Below are 23,478 nucleotides of genomic sequence, written 5' to 3'. Positions count from 1 at the left end.
TTCTTTTTTTTTTATTTTGCTTGTTTAATCGTACTTGTCATTGCTAATCGTGTGCTTAGTTTTGTTGTATTCAAAGAGAGATATGGCAAGGCAAGAGGATAACCTTCTTTTTAGGGAGTTTGGAAATCCAGAAATCTATGAGCTCACGAGTGGTATACTTCTCCCAACCACCGAGTCTAATTTTACAATCCATCCGCAATATGCTAAGATGGTTCAAATTGAGCAATTTTCCGGAAATACAAGTGAAGACCCCATTGAGCATTTGGAACGATTCCTTGAGTTGTGTGCAATGATGCAAACAAATGAAGTGAGCCAAGATTACATTCGTATGCATCTCTTTCGGCAATCTCTCACCGGAAGAGCAAAGAAATGGCTCAAGCTTTTGAAGCCCAACTCTCTCACCACATGGAAAGATGTTGCGAAGGCCTTTTTTAAGAGGTTCATTTCCGATGAGAAAACCGCAAAAATGAGGAGGAATATAGCTTCTTTTGAGCAAGAATTGGATGAAACTCTTGGGGAAGCATGGGAAAGGTTTAAGGATTTGATTAGAGCATGTCCTAACCATGGATTCAACCATAATTTGCTCATGAGATTATTTTATGATGGCTTGGAGCCAATGTCAAGAACCAATCTAGATGCGGGTGCTGGTGGCCAATTGATTAAGATCCCTCGAAGCCAAGTTGAAGCTACAATTGAAGAGGTGGCTACTAGCTATTCTTGGGGAGGTCAAAGAAGGTCCTAAGGAAAGCAAGGTGATCTTTATGAGTTGGAGAAAGTCGGTCAACTTAAGCACATAGTTGAGCTCTTGAACGAAGGTCTTTCCAAGTTGAACTCAAGTGTTGGTTTGGGTTCAAAACCGTCACAAATCATTGATTTCTCATGTGCTTGTTGTGGTGGGACGGATCATAATGCATCGTATTGTAGAGAGTTCAATCTCGAGCAAGGTGAGGCTTTGACTTTGAGGGAAGAAGAGTTTGTAACCCAAGCTCAATCTCAACAACTTCAACAACCTCCAAAACAAGAAAACTCCTACCTCCAAGATGAACCTCTTTTCAATCCTCTAACCCAAAATTTTTCTTACCCTTCCATCCAAATGGGGAACTTTCAAGATCAACATCATGACCAAAATCCTCAAGCGTATGAAGAACAATCCCCACCCGACCACACACAAACCCAAATTCTTCAATAACGTCAAATTCTCACTCAACAATTCCAAGAGATCAAATCTTACAATGAAGTTGTTGATTCCCAACTAGCCAAAATTACTTCTCTCCATTTAACCACAAAATTCTCCTTACAATCATCTACTAACCCTTCATACACTTATCAACCCGAAACTTGCAAGGAGGATGAAAGTAAGGAAGACAAGGTTGTGGAGGATGTGGTTGAGAAGAAGGTTCAAGAACAAAATGAGGGGCCATTTGATTTTAGTGAACCAAGCAAGTTTGAAGGCCCGGTTCCCTTCCCTTGTAGGCTAGTTGAGAATGTTGTTTTGAAGAGACCTATGGCAGTGAGCGTATGTAGAGTTGATGTGGTCGATGGTGTGATGGATAATGAGAGTGTACCTCCATGTCATGATAAGGTGACAATGAGGTATGATGACATCCTTGAAGTTCCCGCTTGGTTTGAAGGCTCTGTTGAGGAAGGTGAGGTTGCCCTTCCTAATATCGAGGATTCCAAGCTTCATCGCCCTTTTAGAAGGAAAAGAAAGAAGAAAGAAAAAAGAAGAAGAAACGACAAGAAGAAAAGAAAAAGAAATGATGAGCCACCATTGGCTCTTGATTCATTCCCTCCTTTCCCTTGTGGTGATTTGAGACCTCAAGGAGTGCTAGTACTCAAGCTTGGGGGCATCTATGATTCAATCCTCAAGTTGATGAGAGTGATGTTCTTTATTCCACCTTGAATGAGGTGAAGGGTCAAGCTAGAGACCATAAAGAAGCGCTTCCCGGGAGGCAACCCGGAGGATTTCTAACCCTTTTTCTCCCCCTCCTTTCTTTTTCTTTTTGTCTTCTTTCTTTGTTTTCTTTTAATGTTTTCTTTTATGTCTTGTCTTGCCTTGTAGGTTGCTTTTTGGAAGCTTGGAGCGGAGTGACATTTGGTGAACTCGATTTTATGCTCCTTTATTCTTTTAAGCCAACCTCTCGGTGAGACCTTTCCCGTTTTCACTCTTTTTATTTTTCTTTGAGTGCTTAGTTTAAGGTTAGTTTAGGAAGAAGTTGAATGGTTCGAGGTTGTTTGCATTGGTTCTAAGGAACCTGGGATCGTTGATGTTGTTATCGAACGATCAATTGTTTGACGATTTGGACTTACTTGAATTACATGCCTCATTTGTGAACCTTTTTTATTTCTTCCTCTTGCTTTTGTGTTGTTTTTCCCTTTTGTGTGACAAACATGACTATGAGAAGTTGAAATGATTTTGATTTGGAATTCGCTCATTCATTAGGATTTGTGTGCCTTTCATGATGATGTGTCTTTGAATGCTTGTCTTCCTATTTGATGAGGGTTTACACGGTTTGAGAGTGCTTAGGGTTGAATTAGACACATTGTAAGCTAAGGTAGCCCGGTTTAGAACTTTTGAGGACGTTTGAACCCCTAGTTCACTGGAAAGTGGTAAGATGGTGTTGCTCTCCGTAGTGAATAGGATTCCCTTGGTTAGTATTTCCTTACTTTCATATCCCGTGTGAGCGTCAATTGTTCGAGCCTCCATCACCTTTGCAAGCGGCATTTTGGATCCTTAACTATGCGTGTCTTAATCCTTGTGTTGTCCTCTAGCTCCCAAGATCATGACCAAGCAACTCTAGGGGAGGAAAAGGGCACCACTTTTCTCATTTTTCTCTATCTTCTTTTTGTTTTGTTACTTATTTTGTTTTTATTTTGCATTTGCTCCTCTTGCCAACCCTTTGAGCCTATTCCCTTTCTTGATTATGAGCCACATTACAAGCCTTATGACCTTTCGTTTCCCTAACCCTTAGTTTGTGAAGCATTTCGGTTTGACAGTTTGTTTTTTGTTGTAATGAAAATGAGAAAGTATTATGCTCTTTGTACAAGCAAGAAAGTAAATTGTATATATTGTGTGAAATAAAGCAAATGCTAAGAAAAAGCCGTCCAAAGTTAAAAAAAGGCAAGGACAACAAAAAAATTAAAAAAAAAATAGTTTGGTTTCGTTTTCTTCCCTATTTTAAGCATTGAGGACAATGCTTTGTTCAAGCTTGGGGGGGAGCGTTACTTCGTTTTTGTTTTTATTGAGTGTCGTTGTCGAATAAGCTTTGGGGAGATGGCATTATTGGTATTTTTGTTTGATGTTTGGTGATTTCTTGAGTTTGTTTTTGAGGTTTGATCCCCCTTTTGCTTCACTTAGGAAATATCACCAAAATTTTCAAATTTTTGCCCCGCCTTGACCCTTAGCCTTACGTTACAACCCCAGTAAAGACCCTTTGACTTTAGAGGGGTGAGGTCAATGATCGGTGGAGGGAGATAGATTTCAACCCTATGGAGAGAGTATGCATAGTTGAGATGTCGGGATGACCTTATGATTCCACATAAAAATTTCTTTTTTCGGTTCCCTCGAGGAATCATGAGGAGCTAACTAAGGGATGATTTGAAGCTAGTGGAGAGAACGTGGACCGTCTTGGTTGGGGCTAGGGCGGAGAATGAAATCATTAGTTCTCTATACTTAGCTTAGGTTTGTCTCTTTCAACCATGAGCGTCTTAGAACGTGTATTCCCTCGTTTAATTAAGAAAGGTGAGCATTCTTTGGTGCATGTCTCTATGTTTTGAGTCCAAATGGAGCATTTTCTATTTAAAAGCTTGTTTGGTTTTCTTAAGCCTTGTCATGTCATGTTGGTTGTGGTTGTGCTTGCTTTTTGTTTTTGCTTTTCTTTTTCTTTTTGTTTTGCCTTGGTTTTGTTTAGAGTTGTGGGTTAAACTCTTAGGACACCCTCACGAGAGCACACTCGTCCTCTAAGGCGATCTAGGGGTTTAAAGGGCTTGTTTTTAGTTGCTAAAATTGACTGTGATTCCTACGAAAGTGAGTTAGTGTACACTCTTGTCTCCTTTAGTGTCTTAGTTTTTCTTGAATAAATCATTCTCCTTATCTTGTATTTCATGTTAAATTGCTCGAGGACAAGCAAAAGGTAAGCTTGGGGGAGTTTGATAAGTGACTTTTATGTCACTTTTAGGGTGTTTATTGAGTCGTATTCCGACTTATTTTACAATAATTTCACCCTTTTTATCCTTTATTTCTATTATTTTATTATTCTTGTCTTTTATCTTTATTTTGTGTATTTTTGCTCTTTTTAATAGTTTTTAGTTTATTTTTGTAGTTTTAGTTAATAATTTCCCTCTTCTCTCTTTTTATTTATTTTATTTTAGTTTCTAGTTTGTTTCATTTTATTTTATTTTATTTCTTTTAATTTTATTATTTCTTTAGTTTTAGCAATTTATTTTACTTTATTTATCTTGTGTTATTTTATTTTATTTTAGTCTTTGTCCCAATTTCCCCTCGTGTTTTGGGTTGTAGGTGTTCCGGGTTTCAAGTTCAAATCGTGTTCAGGGTCCGAGGTTCGAGGCAAATGCACAATGCTCCCTGCTCTTCCCCTGCTGCCACCTTAACCATCACCACCCCACACCTTATCCTCTACCACACACACATCAACAACACAAGCAGCTCAATTCCCCTGCTCCCCTCAACAACACCAGCATCTCACAGCAACGCATCTCCACTTCACACCTTCACCATTCACCACCAATCCCAGCCACGCACTTCACCCCGCAACACCACCAACTGTAACAGCAACTACGCTCCACAACCACCTCCAATCACACCATTAAAACCAACAGCAACTGCAGCAACAACACGCAGCAGCACTACTTACCAGCCTCACCTCCCATTTCGCCACCAAAATCACCACCCACAGCGCCCTGCTCACCTCACACCAAGAACCACTAAAACACCTCTAATCACCACCCACCAATAACCGCAATCACCCATTTCAGCCACCTCACCTCAATTAACACCAACCCGCAAAACACACACTCCTAAATTCGCACCAGTCACACACTCAAATTCACCCCACGCAAACCACCAACACCAACAGCAACCAGCAACACCATCAGCCATTGCAACCAACACAACAACCTGCAACAATAAAGCATCGAAACCACCAGAAACAACTCGCAACAATTGCAACAACAGCAACCAGAAAAACCGCTTCAATCGAACCTCCAAATTCGCCCAACCAGACCACGCGGCCGTGCAGCCCTGTCAGATGCCGCACACAATTGGAGTCCAAATTTAGAGTCGACACAGTAAGTTTGCGCGACCTCTGCGCGACGTCTTCGCGGGCGCACAAATGAGGGTCAATCACGAGCTTTTCACGTGATTTTTAATGAGATTGAACGGTGGCGATTAAGTGATCGTTGCTGATGATGATTGATGATGGAGTATGAACGGTGAAGATAATGGTTGATGATGCGTGATGGTTGGCGATTGAATCTGGGGAGCCACGAAGAGAAGAGAATGATGGGGGTCTGATTGTTTTGTGGGTTTATGAGGGAATTTGGGGATTTTTTTTGGGTTTTAATTTCTTTTATTTTTATTTTTATTTTCCTTTTTCTTTTATTTGTTTTATTTTATTTTCTATTTTATTTTCTCTTTTCTTTTATTTTATTTTAGCTTGTATTATAAATACCCATTTTTGGGTAATTAGGGAGGGGGATCTATTATGCTATTTTCTTAGTTAGTTTAGGGGAGCTTCTCTCTCTTAGGTTTAGAATAGATAATTTTTAGAGAGATAAAGTAGTTTATTGCTCAATCTTCTTTATTGTTTTCAATTTTGGTTAAGTTCATTTCAATCAAGCAATACTTTCAAGTTTTCATCTTTAATCATGTTTTCTTCTTTAATCAAGTTCATCTTCAGTAATCTCTAATCCCTTCTTTTAGCTTTATTTATTTACTTTATTGTTGCTTATTTTCATTATCCTTTTAGTTTATCTATTTATTATTGTTTTCATTGTTCTTAATCATGTTTTGTTTTGTGTTTATTGAGTTTATTTTTGGTTTTGCTACTATGTTTAATTTCCCTTCTTTAGGCTAATTTCTTAGCTAGGGGAGGGGGGTGAAAAATATGTGTTGAATATTGGATGAATGATGATAGTGGATTGATTACATGCCTTAAATTGATGAAAGATATGATTTTTATTGACTTGAGATTATTGTAGCACTTTATTTGATTGCCTTCTAGTTTAAATGCATGAAAATGATTTGAACTAGATTTAGATCACCTCTATTTTAATGATTGCATGAGAATGAGTTGTTAAAATGGAGTTCCATGTATTGTACCCCTTTATTCTTTGGTTACCTTGTGCCTAATGGGATGCATTAGAATGATCCTAATTAGCATAGACCTCTTTCATTGATTTGCCTAGACTATTGTATGAGAATGAATTGTTTAGGCAGGATCTTGTGTTCTTTGGCATGTTCATCATGATAACTATGATTATTCCCCTCTTTCTAATCATGTTTTACACCCCCGTATCCATAGCGTTGTTCTCTCTTGATTCTATTCATCTTTATCTTTGCTTATTCGTAGTTTTAGTGCTTTTTATCCAAAGAAAAAAAAAACCAACAAAATATTCCCCTTTTGACTTTTGCATTAGTGATATTGATGTTGGACGAGTGAGCTTCCTTTTGGGTACGACCCTTTACTTACCCCTATATTTGTAATAGGGTAGTTTAGGATTATAAATAATTAATTTGATTAGGGTTAGTAGACCAACGACCTACTTAATCCCGATCAGTGTTTCACTTTCATTTGACTCAATTAGCTTCGTTGAATGCATTTAACTTTCATTTGATTTTAAAAGCTTTGTTTGAATGTGTTTGACTTTCATTTGACTCAATATGCTTTGCAGAATGCATTGACTTTCATTTGATTCAAAAAGCTTTGTTTGAATGTGTTTGACTTTTATTTGTCTCAACTAGCGTTGCAGAATGCATTTGACTTTCATTTGACTCAATTGGCTTTGTATGTTAGTGTTTGACTCTCATTTGACTCAATTAGCTTTGCAGAATGCATTTGACTTTCATTTGACTCAATTAGCTTTGTATGAATGTGTTGACTATAATTTGACTCAATTAGCGTTGTTAATTGCGTTTCACTTTCATTTAATTCAAAAAGCTTTGTTTGAATGTTTGAATGTGTTTGACTTTCATTTGACTCAATTAGCTTTGTTGAATGCATTTAACTTTCATTTGATTCAAAAAGCATTGTTTAAATATGTTTGACTTTCATTTGACTCAATTAGCTTTGTTGAATGCATTTGACTTTCTTTTAATTCAAAAAGCTTTGTTTGAATGTATTAGATTTTCATTTTACTCAATTAGCTTTTCAGAATGCATTTGACTTTCATTTGACTCAATTAGCTTTGTATGAACGTGTTTGACTTTCATTTGACTCAATTAGCTTTGTTAATTGCATTTCACTTTCATTTAATTCAAAAAAATTCATTTGAATGTGTTCGACTTTCATTTGACTCAATTAGTTTTGTTGAATGCATTTGTTTTTCATTTGATTCAAAAAGCTTTGTTTGAATGTGTTTGACTTTCATTTGACTCAATTATTTTTGTTGAATGCATTTGACTTTCATTTGATTCAAAAAGCATTGTTCGAATGTGTTTGACTTTCATTTGACTCAATTAGATTTGTTGAATGCATTTGACTTTTATTTGATTCAAAAAGCTTTGTTTGAATGTGTTTGACTTTCATTTGACTCAATTATCTTTGTTGAATGCATTTAACTTTCATTTGATTCATAAAGCTTTGTATGAATGTGTTTGACTTTCATTTGACTTAATTATCTTTATTGAATGCATTTGAATTTCATTTGATTTAAAAAGCTTTGTTTGAATGTGTTTGACTTTCATTTGACTCAATTATCATTGTTGAACGTATTTGACTTTCATTTGATTTTAAAAGCTTTGTATGAATGTGTTTGACTTTCATTTGACTCAATTATCTTTATTCAATGCATTTGACTTTCATTTGATTAAAAAAGCTTTGTTTGAATGTGTTTGACTTTCATTTGAGTCAAAAAGCTTTGTTGAATGCATTTGACTTTCATTTGATACAAAAAGCAATGCTTGAATGTGTTTGACATTCATGTAAATCAATTATCTTTGTTGAATGCATTTGACTTTCATTTGATTCAAAAAGCTTTGTTTGAATGTGTTTGACTCACATTTGACTTAATTATTTTTATTGAATGCATTTGTCTTTCATATGATTCAAAGAGCTTTGCATGAATGTGTTTGACTTTCATTTGACTCAATTATCTTTATTGAATGCATTTGACTTTCATTTGATTTAAAAAGCTTTATTTGAATGTTTTTGATTTTCATTTGAGTCAAAAAGCTTTGTTGAATGCCTTTGAATTTCATTTGATTAAAAAAGCTTTGTTTGAATGTGTTTGACTTTCATTTAACTCAATTAGCTTTGCAGAATGCATTTGACTTTCATTTGAATCAATTAGGTTTGTATGAATGTGCTTGACTTTCATTTTACTCAATTAGCTTTGTTAATTGCATTTCACTTTCATTTAATTCAAAAAGCTTTGTTTGAATGTGTTTGACTTTCATTTGACTCAATCATCTTTGTTGAATGCATTTAACTTTCATTTGATTTAAAAAGCTTTGTTTGAATGTGTTTGAATTTCATTTGACTATATTTGCTTTATTAAATGCATTTGACATTCATTTGATTCAAAAAGCTTTGTATGAATGTGTTAAACTTTCATTTGACTCAATTATCTTTATTGAATGCTTTTGACTTTGATTTGATTCAAAAAACTTTGTTTGAATGTGTTAGACTTTGAATGTGTTTGACTTTCATTCGAGTAAAAAAACTTTGTTGAATGCATTTGACTTTCATTTGACTCAAAAAGCTTTGTTTGAATGTGTTTGACTTTCATTTGACTCAATTATCTTTGTTGAATGCATTTGACTTTCTTTTGGTTAAAAAAGCTTTGTTTGAATGTGTTTGACATTCATTTGATTTAAAAAGCTTTGTATGAATGTGTTTGACTTTCATTTGACTCAATTGGCTTTATTGAATGTATTTTAATTTCATTTAATTCAAAAAGCATTATTTAAATGTGTTTGACTTTCATTTGACTTTGTTAGATTTGTTGAATGCATTTGACTTTCTTTTGATTCAAAAAGCTTTGTTTGAATGTATTTGACTTTCATTTGACTCAATTAGTTTTGTTGAATACATTTGTTTTTCATTTGATTTAAAAAGCTTTGTTTGAATGTGTTTCACTTTCATTTAAATCAATTATCTTTGTCGAATGCATTTTACTTTCATTTGATTAAAAAATCTTTGTTTGAATGTGTTTGACTTTCATTTGACTCAATAAGCTTTGTTGAATGCATTTGATTTTCATTTGATTCAAACTGATTTGTATGAATGTGTTTGACTTTCATTTGACTCAATTATCTTTATTGAATGCATTTGACTTTCATTTGATTCAAAAAGCTTTGTCAGAATGTATTTGACTTTCATTTCACTCAAAAAGCTTTGTTTGAATGTGTTTGACTTTCATTTGACTCGATCATCTTTGTTGAATGCATTTGACTTTCATTTGGTTCAAAAAGTTTTGTTTGAATGTGTTTGACATTCATTTGATTTAAAAAGCTTTGTATGAATGTGTTTGACTTTCGTTTGACTCAATTAGCTTTGTTGAACGCATTTTACTTTGATTTGATTCAAAAAGCTTTGTTTGAATGAGTTTGACTTTCATTTGACTCAATTATCTTTATTTAATGCATTAGACTTTCAATTGATTCAAAAAGCTTTGTATGAATGTGTTTGACTTTCATTTGACTCTATTAGCTTCGTTGAATGCATTTGAATTTCATTTGATTTAAAAAGCTTTGTTTGAATGTGTTTGACTTTCATTCGACTCAATTAGCTTTGCAAAATGCATCTGACTTTCCTTGGATTCAAAAAGCTTTGTTTGAATGTGTTTGACTTTCATTTGATTCAATTATCTTTATTCAATGCATTTGTCTTTCATATGATTCAAAGAGCTTTGCATGAATGTGTTTGACTTTCATTTGACTCAATTATCTTTATTAAATGCATTTGACTTTCATTTGATTCAAAAAGCTTTGTTTGAATGTGATTGACTTTCATTTCAGTCAAAAAGCTTTCTCTGAATGTGTTTGACTTTCATTTGATTCAAAAATCTTTGTTTGAATTTGTTTGACTTTCATTTGACTCAAATAGCTTTGTTGAATGCATTTGACTTTCATTTTAGTCAAAAGCTTTGTTTGAATGTGTTTGAATTTCATTTGACTCGATTATCTTTGTTCAATGCATTTGACTTTCATTTGATTCAAAAAGCTTTGTTTGAATATGTTTGACTTTCATTTTACTCAATTATCTTTGTTGAGTGCATTTAACTTTCATTTGATTCAAAAAACTTTGTATGAATGTGTATGACTTTCTTTTGACTCAATTAGTTTTGCAGAATGCATTTGATTTTCATTTGATTCAAAAAGCTTTGTTTGAATGTGTTTGACTTTCATTTGACTCAATTATCTTTGTTGAATGCATTTGAATATCATTTGATTCAAAGAGCTTTGTATGAATGTGTTTGACTTTCATTTGACTCAATTATCTTTATTGAATGCATTTGAATTTCATTTGATTTAAAGAGCTTTGTTTGAATGTGATTGACTTTCATTTGACTAAATTGGCTTTGTTGAATACATTTGACTTTCATTTGATTCAAAAAGCTTTGTATGAATGTGTTTGACTTTCATTTGACTCAATAATCTTTGTTGAACGCATTTGATTTTCATTTGGTTCAAAAAGCTTTTTTTGAATGTGTTTGTCTTTCACTTGACTCAATTAGCTTTATGGAATGCATTTGACTTTCATTTGATTCAAGAACCTTTGTTTTAATGTGTTTTACTTCATTTGAATCAAAACGCTTTTTTTGAATGCATTTGACTTTCATTTGACTCAATTAGCTTTATTTGAATGTGTTTGACTTTTATTTGAGTCAAAAAGTTTTGTGAATGCATTTGACTTTCATTTTACTCAAAAAACTTTGTTTGTATGTGTTTGACTTTCATTTCACTCAATTATCTTTGTTGAATGCATTTGATTTTTATTTGGTTCATAAAGTTTTGTATGAATGTATTTAACATTATTTTGATTCAAAAAGATTTGTATGAATGTGTTTGACTTTCATTTGACTCAATTATCTTTGTTGAATGCATTTGACTTTTATTCGAATCCAAAAGCATTGTTTGAATGTGTTTGACTTTCATTTGACTCAAATAGCTTTGTTTTATGCATTTTACTTTCATTTGATTAAAAAAGCTTTGTTTTAATGTGTTTGACTTGCATTTGATTCAATTAGCCTTTTTGAATGCATTTGACTTTCATTTGATTCAAAAAGCTTTGTTTGAATGTGTTTGACTTTCATTTGACTCAATTATCTTTTTTGAATGAATTTCACTTTCATTTGGTTCAAAAAGCTTTGTATGAATGTGTTTGACTTTTATTTAACTCAATTATCTTTATTCAATGCATTTGACTTTCATTTGATTAAAAAAGCTTTGTTTGAATGTGTTTGACTTTCATTTGATTCAATTATCTTTATTCAATGCATTTGTCTTTCATATGATTCAAAGAGCTTTGCATGAATGTGTTTGACTTTCATTTGACTCAATTATCTTTATTAAATGCATTTGACTTTCATTTGATTCAAAAAGCTTTGTTTGAATGTGATTGACTTTCATTTCAGTCAAAAAGCTTTCTCTGAATGTGTTTGACTTTCATTTGATTCAAAAATCTTTGTTTGAATTTGTTTGACTTTCATTTGACTCAAATAGCTTTGTTGAATGCATTTGACTTTCATTTTAGTCAAAAGCTTTGTTTGAATGTGTTTGAATTTCATTTGACTCGATTATCTTTGTTCAATGCATTTGACTTTCATTTGATTCAAAAAGCTTTGTTTGAATATGTTTGACTTTCATTTTACTCAATTATCTTTGTTGAGTGCATTTAACTTTCATTTGATTCAAAAAACTTTGTATGAATGTGTATGACTTTCTTTTGACTCAATTAGTTTTGCAGAATGCATTTGATTTTCATTTGATTCAAAAAGCTTTGTTTGAATGTGTTTGACTTTCATTTGACTCAATTATCTTTGTTGAATGCATTTGAATATCATTTGATTCAAAGAGCTTTGTATGAATGTGTTTGACTTTCATTTGACTCAATTATCTTTATTGAATGCATTTGAATTTCATTTGATTTAAAGAGCTTTGTTTGAATGTGATTGACTTTCATTTGACTAAATTGGCTTTGTTGAATACATTTGACTTTCATTTGATTCAAAAAGCTTTGTATGAATGTGTTTGACTTTCATTTGACTCAATAATCTTTGTTGAACGCATTTGATTTTCATTTGGTTCAAAAAGCTTTTTTTGAATGTGTTTGTCTTTCACTTGACTCAATTAGCTTTATGGAATGCATTTGACTTTCATTTGATTCAAGAACCTTTGTTTTAATGTGTTTTACTTCATTTGAATCAAAACGCTTTTTTTGAATGCATTTGACTTTCATTTGACTCAATTAGCTTTATTTGAATGTGTTTGACTTTTATTTGAGTCAAAAAGTTTTGTGAATGCATTTGACTTTCATTTTACTCAAAAAACTTTGTTTGTATGTGTTTGACTTTCATTTCACTCAATTATCTTTGTTGAATGCATTTGATTTTTATTTGGTTCATAAAGTTTTGTATGAATGTATTTAACATTATTTTGATTCAAAAAGATTTGTATGAATGTGTTTGACTTTCATTTGACTCAATTATCTTTGTTGAATGCATTTGACTTTTATTCGAATCCAAAAGCATTGTTTGAATGTGTTTGACTTTCATTTGACTCAAATAGCTTTGTTTTATGCATTTTACTTTCATTTGATTAAAAAAGCTTTGTTTTAATGTGTTTGACTTGCATTTGATTCAATTAGCCTTTTTGAATGCATTTGACTTTCATTTGATTCAAAAAGCTTTGTTTGAATGTGTTTGACTTTCATTTGACTCAATTATCTTTTTTGAATGAATTTCACTTTCATTTGGTTCAAAAAGCTTTGTATGAATGTGTTTGACTTTTATTTAACTCAATTATCTTTATTGATTACATTTGACCTTCATTTGATTCAAAAAGCTTTGTTTGAATGTGTTTAACTTTCATTTGAGTCAAAAGCTTTATTGAATGCATTTGACTTTCATTTAATTTTAAAAGCTTTATTTACTTGCATTATACTCAATTATCTTTGTTGAATGTATTTTACTTTCATTTGACTCAAAAAGCAATGCTTGAATGTGTTTGACTTTCATTTGACTTAATTAGCTTTGTTGAATGTATTTGACTTTCATTGGATTCAAACAGCTTTGTTTGAATGTGATTGACTTTCATTTGACTCAATTAGCTTTGTTGAATGCATTTGATATTCATTTGATTTAAAAAACTTTGTATGAATGTGTTTGACATTCATTTGACTCATTTATCTTTATTGATTACATTTGACTTTCATTTGATTCAAAAAGCTTTGTTTGAATGTGTTTAACTTTCATTTGAGTCAAAAGCTTTATTGAATGCATTTGACTTTCATTTGATTTTAAAAGCTTTTTTTACTATCATTAGACTCAATTATCTTTGTTGAATGTATTTTACTTTCATTTGACTCAAAAAGCATTGTTTGAATGTGTTTGAATTTCATTTGACTTAATTAGCTTTGTTGAATGCATTTGCCTTTCATTGGATTCAAACAGCTTTGTTTGAATGTGATTGACTTTCAATTGACTCAATTAGCTTTGTTGAATGCATTTGATTTTCATTTGATGTAAAAAACTTTTTATGAATGTGTTTGACTTTCATTTGACTCAATTATCTTTATTGATTACAATTGAATTTCATTTGATTCAAAAAGCTTTGTTTGAATGTGTTTGACTTTCATTTGAGTAAAAAGCTTTATTGAATGCATTTGACTATCATTTGATTTTAAAAGGTTTTTTTACTGTCATTTGACTCAATTATCTTTGTTGATTGTATTTTACTTTCATTTGACTCAAAAAGCATTGTTTGAATGTGTTTGACTTTCATTTGACTTAATTAGCTTTGTTGAATGCTTTTGACTTTCATTTGATTCAAACAGCTTTGTTTCAATGTGTTTGACTTTCATTTGACTCAATTAGGTTTGCAGAATGCATTTTACTTTAATTTGACTCAATTAGCTTTGTATGAATTTGTTTGACTTTCATTTGACTCAATTAGGTTTGTTAATTGCATTTCACTTACATTTAACTCAAAAAGCTTTTGTATGAATGTGTTTGACTTTCATTTGACTCCATTATCTTTGTTGAATGCATTTGACTTTTATTAGATTCAAAAACCATTGTTTGAATGAGTTTGACTTTCGTTTGACTCAAGTAGCTTTGTTGAATGAATTTTACTTTCATTTAATTCAAAAAGCTTTATTTGAATGTGTTTGACTTTCATTTGAATCAATTAGCTCTGTTGAATGCATTTGACTTTCATTTGATTCAAAAAACATTGTTTAAATATGTTTGACTTTAATTTGACTCAATTAGCTTTGCAGAATGTGTTTGACATTCTTTTGATTCAAAAAGCTTTTTATGAATGTGTTTGACTTTCATTTGACTCAATTATCTTTGTTGAATGCATTTGACTTTCAATTGATTCAAAAAGCGTTGTTTGAATGTGTTTGGCTTCCATTTGACTCAATTATCTTTGTTGAATGCATTTGACTTTCATTTGATTCAAAAAGCTTTGTGTGAATGTTTTTGACTTTCATTTGACTCAATTAGCTTTATTGAATGCATTTAACTTTCATTTGATTCAAAAAGCTTTGTTTGAATGTGTTTGACTTTCATTTGACTCAATTATCTTTGTTGAATGCATTTGACTTTCATTTGATTCAAAAAGCTTTGTTTTATTGTGTTTGACTTTCATTTGACTCAATTATCTTTGTTGAATGCATTTGACTTTCATTTGATTCAAAAACTTTGTTTGAATGCGTTAGACTTTCTTTTTACTCAATTAGCTTTGTTGAATGCATTTGAATTTCATTTGATTCAAAAAGCTTTATATGATGTGTTTGACTTTCATTTGAATCAGTTATCTTTATTGAATGCAATTGACATCCATTTAATTTAAAAAGCTTTGTTTGAATGTGTTTGACATTCATTTAAGTCAGAAAACTTTGTTAAATGCATTTGACTTTCATTTGACTTAAAAAGATTTGTATGAATATATTTGACTTTCATTTGACCTAATTATCTTTGTTAAATGCATTTGACTTTTATTAGATTAAAAAAGCATTGTTTGAATGTGTTTGACTTTTATTTGACTCAATTATCTTTGTTGAATGCATTTGACTTTCATTTGATTCAAAAAGCTTTGTTTGAATGTGTTTGGCTTTCATTAGACTCAATTATCTTTTTTGAATGCATTTGATTTTCATTTGTTTCAAAAAGCTTTGTGTGAATGTTTTTGACTTTCATTTGACTCAATTAGCTTTATTGAATGCATTTGACTTTCATTTGATTCAAAAAGCTTTGTTTGAATGTGTTTGACTTTCATTTGACTAAATTATCTTTGTTGAATGCATTTGACTTTCATTTGATTCAAAAAGCTTGGTTTGATTGTGTTAGACTTACATTTGACTCAATTATCTTTGTTGAATGCATTTGACTTTCATTTGATTCAAAAAGCTTTGTTTGAATGCGTTAGATTTTCATTTTACTCAATTAGCTTTGTTGAACGCATTTGACTTTCATTTGATTTAAAAAGCTTTATATGATGTGTTTGACTTTCATTTGACTCAGTTATCTTTATTGAATGCAATTGACATTCATTTAATTTAAAAAGCTTTGTTTGAATGTGTTTGACATTCATTTAAGTCAGAAAACTTTGTTAAATGCATTTGACTTTCATTTGATTTAAAAAGCTTTGTATGAATGTGTTTGACTTTCATTTGACCTAATTATATTTGTTGAATGCATTTGACTTTTATTAGATTCAAAAAGCATTGTTTGAATGTGTTTGACTTTCATTTGACTTAATTATCTTTGTTGAATGCATTTGACTTTCATTTGATTCAAAAAGCTTTGTTTGAATGTGTTTGGCTTTCTTTTGACTCAATTATTATTTGTTGAATGTATTTGACTTTCATTTGATTCAAAAAGCTTTATGTGAATGTTTTTGCTTTCATTTGACTCAATTAGCTTTATTGAAGGCATTTGACTTTCATTTGATTCAAAAAGTTTTGTTTTAATGCGTTAGACTTTCATTTTACTCAATTAGCTTTGTTGAATGCATTTGACTTTCATTTGATTCAAAAAGCTTTATATGATGTGTTTGACTTTCATTTGACTTAGTTATCTTTATTCAATGCAATTGACATTCATTTAATTTAAAAAGCTTTGTTTGAATGTGTTTGACATTCATTTAAGTCAAAAAACTTTGTTAAATGCATTTTACTTTCATTTGATTTAAAAAGCTTTGTTTGAATGTGTTTGACTTTCATTTGACCAAATTATCTTTGTTGAATGCATTTGACTTTTATTAGATTCAAAAAGCATTGTTTGAATGTGTTTGACTTTCTTTTGACTCTATTAGCTTTGTTAAATACATTTTACTTTCATTTGATTCCAAAAGCATTGTTTCAATGTGTTTGACTTTCATTTGACTCAATTAGCTTTGTTGAATGCATTTGATTTTCATTTGATTTAAAAAGTTTTGTTTTAATGTGTTTGACTTCATTTGACTCAATTAGCTTTGTTGAATGCATTTGAATCTCATTTAATTTATAAAGCTTTGTTTGAATGTGTTTGACTTTAATTTGACTCAATTATCTTTGTTGAATACATTTGACTTTCATTTAATTCAAAAAGCTTTGTATGAATATTTTGACTTTCATTTGACTCAGTTATCTTTGTTGAATGCATTTGACTTTCATTTGATTCAAAAAGCTTTGTATGAATGTGTTTGACCTTATATGAGTCAAAAAGCTTTGTTGAATGCATTTGACTTTCATTTGATTCAAAAAGCTTTGTTTGAATGTGTTTGACTTTCATTTAACTCAATTATCTTTGTTGAATGCATTTGACTTTCATTTGATTCAAAAAACTTTGTTTGAATGTGTTTGGTTTTCATTTGACTGAATAACCTTTGTTGAATGCATTGGACTTTCATTTGATTCAAAAAGCGTTGTTTGAATGTGTTTTACTTTCATTCGACTCAATTATCTTTGCATTTGACTTTAATTTGATTCCAAAAGCTTTGTATGAATGTGTTTGACTTTCATTTGATTCTATTATCTTTATTGAATGCGTTTGACTTTCATTTGATTCAAAAAGCTATGTTCTAATGTGTTTGACTTTATTTGAGTAAAAAAGCTTTGTTGAATGCATTTGACTTTCATTTGATTCAAAAAGCATTGTTTGAATGTGTTTGACTTTCATTTGACTCAACTTTCTTTGTTGAATGCATTTGTCTTTCATTTGGTTTAAAAAGCTTTGTTTGAATGTGTTTGACATTCATTTGATTTAAAAAGCTTAGTACGAATGCGTTTGACTTTCATTTGACTCAATTAGCTTTTTTGAATGCATCTGACTTTCATTTGATTCAAAAAGCTTTGTTTGAATGTGTTTAACTGTCATTTGACTCAATTATCTTTGTTGAATGCATTTAACATTCGTTTGATTTAAAAAGCATTTTTTGAATGTGTTTGACTTTTATTTGACTCAATTATCTTTGTTGAATGCATTTGACTTTCATTCGATTCAAAAAGCTTTGTTTGATTGTGTTTGACTTTCATTTGACTCAATTAACTTTGTTGAATGCATTTGTCTTTCATTTGATTCAAAAAGCTTTGTATGAATGTGATTGACTTTCATTAGACTCAATTATCTTTATTAAATGCATTTGACTTTCATTAGATTCAAAAATATTTGATTAAATCTGTTTGACTTTCATACGAGTCAAAAACCTTTGTTTAATGGATTTGACTTTCATTTGACTCAAAAAGCTTTGTTTTAATGTGTTTAACTTTCATTTGACTCAATTATATTAGTTGAATGCATTTTTCTTTTATTTGGTTCAAAAAGCTTTGTTTGAATGTGTTTGACATTCATTTGATACAACATGCTTTGTATGAATGTGTTTGACTTTCATTTAACTCAATTATTTTTGTTGAATGCATTTGACTTTCATTTGATTCAAAAAGCATTGTTTGAATGTGTTTGACTTTCATTTGACTCTATTAGCTTTGTTGAATGCATTTGACTTTCAGGTTATTCAAAATATTTTGTTTGAATATGTTTGACATTCATTTGACTCAATTAGCTTTGTTGAATGCATTTGACTTTCATTTTGTTCAAAAAGCTTTTTTTTTGGAAAATAAGATTTTATTACCGAAGAGAAAGTTACAACTTACAAAAGCTAAGTTATAACTACCACCAGAACACCAAAAGACCTGAAACAATAGGCCAACCCCACTACCAGTTCTAGATCCAAACCTAGCCACCTTCTAGGAAGGGTTCTAGGAAGGGCCTAGAACAACTGGACTCAGATTTCCAGCCACCTTCTAGGAAGGGTTCTAGAAACCAGGACCAGACAACAAAAGAAGCAAAAAAACAACAAAGCCAAACACCCAAAAATCACCAAAACAGCAATCAGGAGCAGACATGCCTGCAAACTGACCAAAAAAAACCAACAAAACAAAAGACAGGCAATAACAAAAGCAACAAAGCTTGCACCAACAGCAGACAGCAGGGCACAGAGCCACGAACAGCAGACAACATTGCACAGACCAGCAGCAAGCATAGCAGATCAGCAGCAACAACAAGCAGCAGGCACAGCAACAGCAGCACAACAACACCAACAGCAAGGCACAGAGCACCAGAGCACAGACAGCAAGGCATAGCAGTGCACAGCAGCACCAACAGCAGTGCACAGCACCAGACAGCAAAGACAGCACAGCAGTGCAGCAGCAGCAAATCAGCAGAACAGCAGTAGCAGACAGCAGTGCAGCAGCAACCAAACAACAGCAAAAACCAGCAGCAACAAACAGCAACAACACACCAGCAGTGCAGCAGCACAAACAGCAGGCAACAACAACAACTAGCAGACAGCAGCTCAGCAGTGCACAGCAGCACAACACCAACAGAACAACCAGCAAACAGCAAATAGAAACAGCCTGCAGAAAAGGAAAAACAATACAAAAAGAAGCAACGGGAACCCCAGCATCAGAACCCAACACCTGAGAGCAGAACGCAAACACTAGGAGCCAGAGACAAGCCCTAAACAATCAAATATTTTCTTCCCGCCGGGATTCTACAAACTGAGTGAAAGACAATATCCCGAACAAGGGCATCAATTGATTTGCAACAACCAGTAAAGAGAACTGCATTCCTTTGAATCCAAATACCATAAACTGTTTTAGTGAAGGTCACCTAGATCACTTTATTCTTCAATTTGGAACTTCTGCAGATTTTCTTCATCCAATCGATCTCATCAATAAACTGCTGAACAGGCTTGGAAACACATAAGATCCCGAAAACCTTACTCCAAACCTTCCTAGAGAAATCACAATCAAAAAATAGATGTTGAACACTTTCATTGCCATTCAGACAAAGGAAACACTTTGGATCACAAGAGATGTGCCATTGAAGCAACCTATCCTTAGTGACAAGCCTATTCCACAAAGCTAGCCACAAGATGAAAACACTTTTGGGAGTTGCTAAGTTATGGCAAGTAACTCTCTTCCAAGGAACTTTAGGCACTTGAGGCCTAATAGCAGCATAAAGCTTCTTGATTTTCAACTTGTTGCCCTGAACGAACCCATCCCATCCCCCTTGAACATTCACAATATCTCTACAACTCAAAATCTCTTTAAGAACCAAGAGCATCTAGCAGGGGTAGGGGTGGTCCAACAATCTTTATGCTTGAAATAGTAGATATGAACCCACTTAACCCAAAGATTATCAGCCTTGTGAGCAATATCCCAAAGTAACTTAGTGGCAGCTGCTTTATTCCACTCAGGAAGAGAAAGCAGGTTCTAGCCACCACAAACTTTAGGAAGACAGACATTATTCCAAGCAACCAAAGACTTCTTAGCAGGAGCAGAGGATCCAGTCCAAAGAAAGTACCTGAATCTAGCCTCAATCTCTTTCAGAATTTTCTTCGGAAGAATAAAAATTTGAGCCCAATAAGTTTGGATACCAAACAACACACTCTTCACAATTGAAGCCTCCCAGCATAGGATAAGTGTTTAGCCATCCATCCTTGAATTCTAGCAGTGACTCTCTCCACCAAAGGCCTACATTGAGCAATAGTAAGCTTCTTTGAAGAGAGAGGGACCCCTAGATACCTAAAAGGAATGGAGCCTTGAGAAACACCAAGAAGCTCCCTCAACTCTTTCTGGACATCAACAGAGACTCCTCCAAAGTAGACTTCACTTTTATCAAGATTAGCAGAAAGCCTAGAGGCACCCGAGAATTTCAAGAAGGCTTGGAAGAGAAGCTTAACAGAAACACTATCAGCTCGAGAAAACATCAATAAGTCATCAGCAAACATCATGTGAGTTAGGTTTAACTTTTCACATCTAGGGTGAAAGTTAAAATCAGGAGATAACCTAAGCTCATCAAGGCATCTGGAGAGGTATTCCATACCAATAGCAAAAAGAAAGGGAGACATAGGGTCACCTTGTCTTAACCCTTTCTTAGCTTCAAGGGGGGGGGGGGGGGCAGGAAAACCATTAATAAGAATAGAGTAAGAGACAGAAGTAAGACAAATCCAGATCCAATCAACAAATCTCTGAGGGAAACCAAGCTCCTACATGACAGTGATCAAGAATCCCCACTCAACTGAATCATAAGCTTTCTTCAAATCCACCTTAACCATACACCTGGGAGAGATAAATTTGTGATCATAGCCTTTGATCAATTCAGTTGCAAGAAGAATATTGTCACCAATGTGCTTGCTAGGAATGAACCCTGCCTGAGCATCATCAATCACCTCACCAATGATAGCAGCAAGCCTAGCAGTTATCACTTTAGAAATGAGCTTATAGACCACAGTACAACAGGCTATAGGTCTAAAATCCTTAACATGAGAAGCAGAAAGGACTTTAGGGACCAAAGTAATAGTTGTGCAATTCCATTGCCTAGGCAAGATCCCATTATTAAAGAAATCAATAAAACTTGCATAAATATCATCTTTCACAATATGCCAAGCTCTCTTAAAGAAAAATAAGTTAAAGCCATCAATACCAAGAGCTTTAGTGTTATCAATTCCCTTAAGGGCGACATCAATTTCAGCATGAGAAATAGGCCTAATGAGGTAGCTCTGAGCAGCAGAGCTAAGCTGCTTACCCCTCCGCATAGTAACAAGGTCAACAGCAGGGAGCCAATGAGCCTGAGTTCCTAAAAGAGACTTATAGAAAGAGATAATTTCATGAGAAATAGCATCTGGATCCTTGAGCAACACCTGATTAGAATAAAAAATGGAGTCAATTCTATTCCTTGCTTGCCTAGTCTTCATCATAGAGAAGAAGTAGTGAGAATTTCCATCTCCAAGCTTAACCCAATTAATCCTAGATTTTTGCTTGAAGATGCTTTCCTGAATATCATTCCAGTGCTTGACAACCTTAATAGCATCAGATTCTTTAGCATATAAATCCAAATCATCAAGGTTCTGAGCCATTAAGGTTTGAATTCTAGAAAGCTCAACATTAGCCTGGTCAATCTTTTCCTCAATGTTACCAAACTGCTTGCTAGTAAGAGATTTGATACTAGACTTCACAGAATTGAGCTTCTGCCAAACAGAATTACTAGAGCCCCAAGCCTGCGAAACAGTATCAAGAAAATCAGGGTGATCAGCAATACAATTTAGAAATTGGAAAGGTCTACCTTTCCCAACAAGGCCAGAGCAAATATCCAACAAAACTGGACTATGATCAGATAAAGAAGGAGGGAGATAAACAGTCTCCACATGCCCATGAGAAGCTAACCAAGCTTGATTACCAAAGGCTCTATCAAGTCTAGAGAGCGTTCTAGGGCCAGTATGAGCCTTATTAGACCAAGAGTAGAAGGACCCTTTGCTTTTGAGCTCAGTGAGGCCCAAATCATCAACCAAATTCTGAAAGTCTCTAGTCTCATAATCATTAACATCAGCACCATGAAGCCTATCAGAAGCATGAAGAGCAGAGTTATAGTCACCAACACAAAGCCAAGGAGAATGCTGGATAGAGATGCTTCTGAGCCCCTCCCACAAAGAAAGCCTATCATGAATGGAGTGAAGACCATAGACAACAGTGAGATAAATTTGAGTAGAGAGATCCTTAGAAGAAACAGTACAATGAATGAACTGTTCATGAATCTTCAAGACATTAACAGTTACTCTATCCACATTCCAACCAAGCCAAATCCTCCCTTTGGGAGAATGATCATAATTACACAACCAAAGCCAAGAAGAGCCAAACTTCCTCTGATAAGTGAGAACATTTTTCAATTTGATTTTTGTTTCAAGCAATCCAATAACATCAACTAAATGAGAGTGAAGCAACCTCCTTACAGAGGCAACTTTGCCAGGGTCATTCAGGCCCTGACATTCCAAATAGAGTAAATCATGACACCAAAGGGGGATTAACCTCACCCCCGCTTGGATTTATAGTGAAACCACCTGCACCATCCATTTCATTTGCAAACAAAGCAACAAAGGCATTAGAGGTAGAAGCAGGCTGATGAACTCTAGTTTGCTGGCTTTTTGTTTTCCTCCCTACTATTCTCCAACCCTCATCTGAATTCTTAGAGGTATGAACCTGTGGAGTAATAATAGATTGACCATGAACAGAAACCCCAACATCAACAGCAGCAGTAGAAGCAGGAACATGGGTAGGCTTAGGAGCCCAAACATGCTTTTGCTTAGGAGGAACAGGAGCCGGTTGCTTAGAAGCCTGCTTAGGCAAAGGAGGCTTAATAGAGCAATCATGACCAATCTTGTTACACTTAGAGCAAAAAGAAGGAGCCCACTCATACACCACCCTGATCTCCAGTAATTCCTTCGAAGGACTCTCAACCCACACAGAGGTTGGCATAAGCTTTGTAACATCAATTTCAATCAGAATCCTAGCAAAAGACACTCTAAGCTGTCTAGTAGTACACTCATCAGCACAAATTGGTACTCCAAGCAAACTACCAAGGCGGCTAAGAGTGTGAGATCCCCAACAATTAAGTGGGAGATTAGGGAATTTAACCCAAAGAGGAATAGTTCTAAGAATTTCAGCATGAAAATCAAAATTGGGGCACCAAGGCTTCACTATTGCAGGCTTTCCAAAGAACATATGAGAACCAGAACAAATATAGTAACTC

The 23,478-nt window shown here is 33.4% G+C and overlaps 1 protein-coding gene and 1 non-coding gene across 2 annotated transcripts; both read right to left on the bottom strand.

The window, feature by feature from the left end:
* Nucleotides 1-463: 463 nt before the first annotated feature.
* LOC145603218 (small nucleolar RNA R71) lies at nucleotides 464-570 on the bottom strand. Its single transcript, XR_014104748.1, has one exon. It is a non-coding gene; the product is annotated as a small nucleolar RNA R71 (small nucleolar RNA).
* Nucleotides 571-4,866: 4,296 nt separating this feature from the next.
* LOC145600564 (uncharacterized) lies at nucleotides 4,867-23,450 on the bottom strand. The gene is made up of 8 exons (XM_081656446.1): nucleotides 22,796-23,450; nucleotides 21,481-22,539; nucleotides 21,102-21,324; nucleotides 20,506-20,642; nucleotides 19,450-19,541; nucleotides 19,008-19,367; nucleotides 5,021-5,260; nucleotides 4,867-4,920 (listed from the first exon to the last, which is right to left on the bottom strand). Exons 1-8 carry the CDS (start codon nucleotides 23,448-23,450, stop codon nucleotides 4,867-4,869), a joined length of 2,820 nt encoding a protein of 939 aa, XP_081512572.1.
* Nucleotides 23,451-23,478: the final 28 nt, after the last annotated feature.

This window comes from Chenopodium album, chromosome 21 (assembly GCF_948465745.1).
Source record: "Chenopodium album chromosome 21, dcCheAlbu1.1, whole genome shotgun sequence".
NCBI lineage: Eukaryota > Viridiplantae > Streptophyta > Magnoliopsida > Caryophyllales > Amaranthaceae > Chenopodium > Chenopodium album.
Note: the sequence above shows the minus strand (reverse complement) of the source record. Positions and strands in the feature narration are given on the sequence as shown.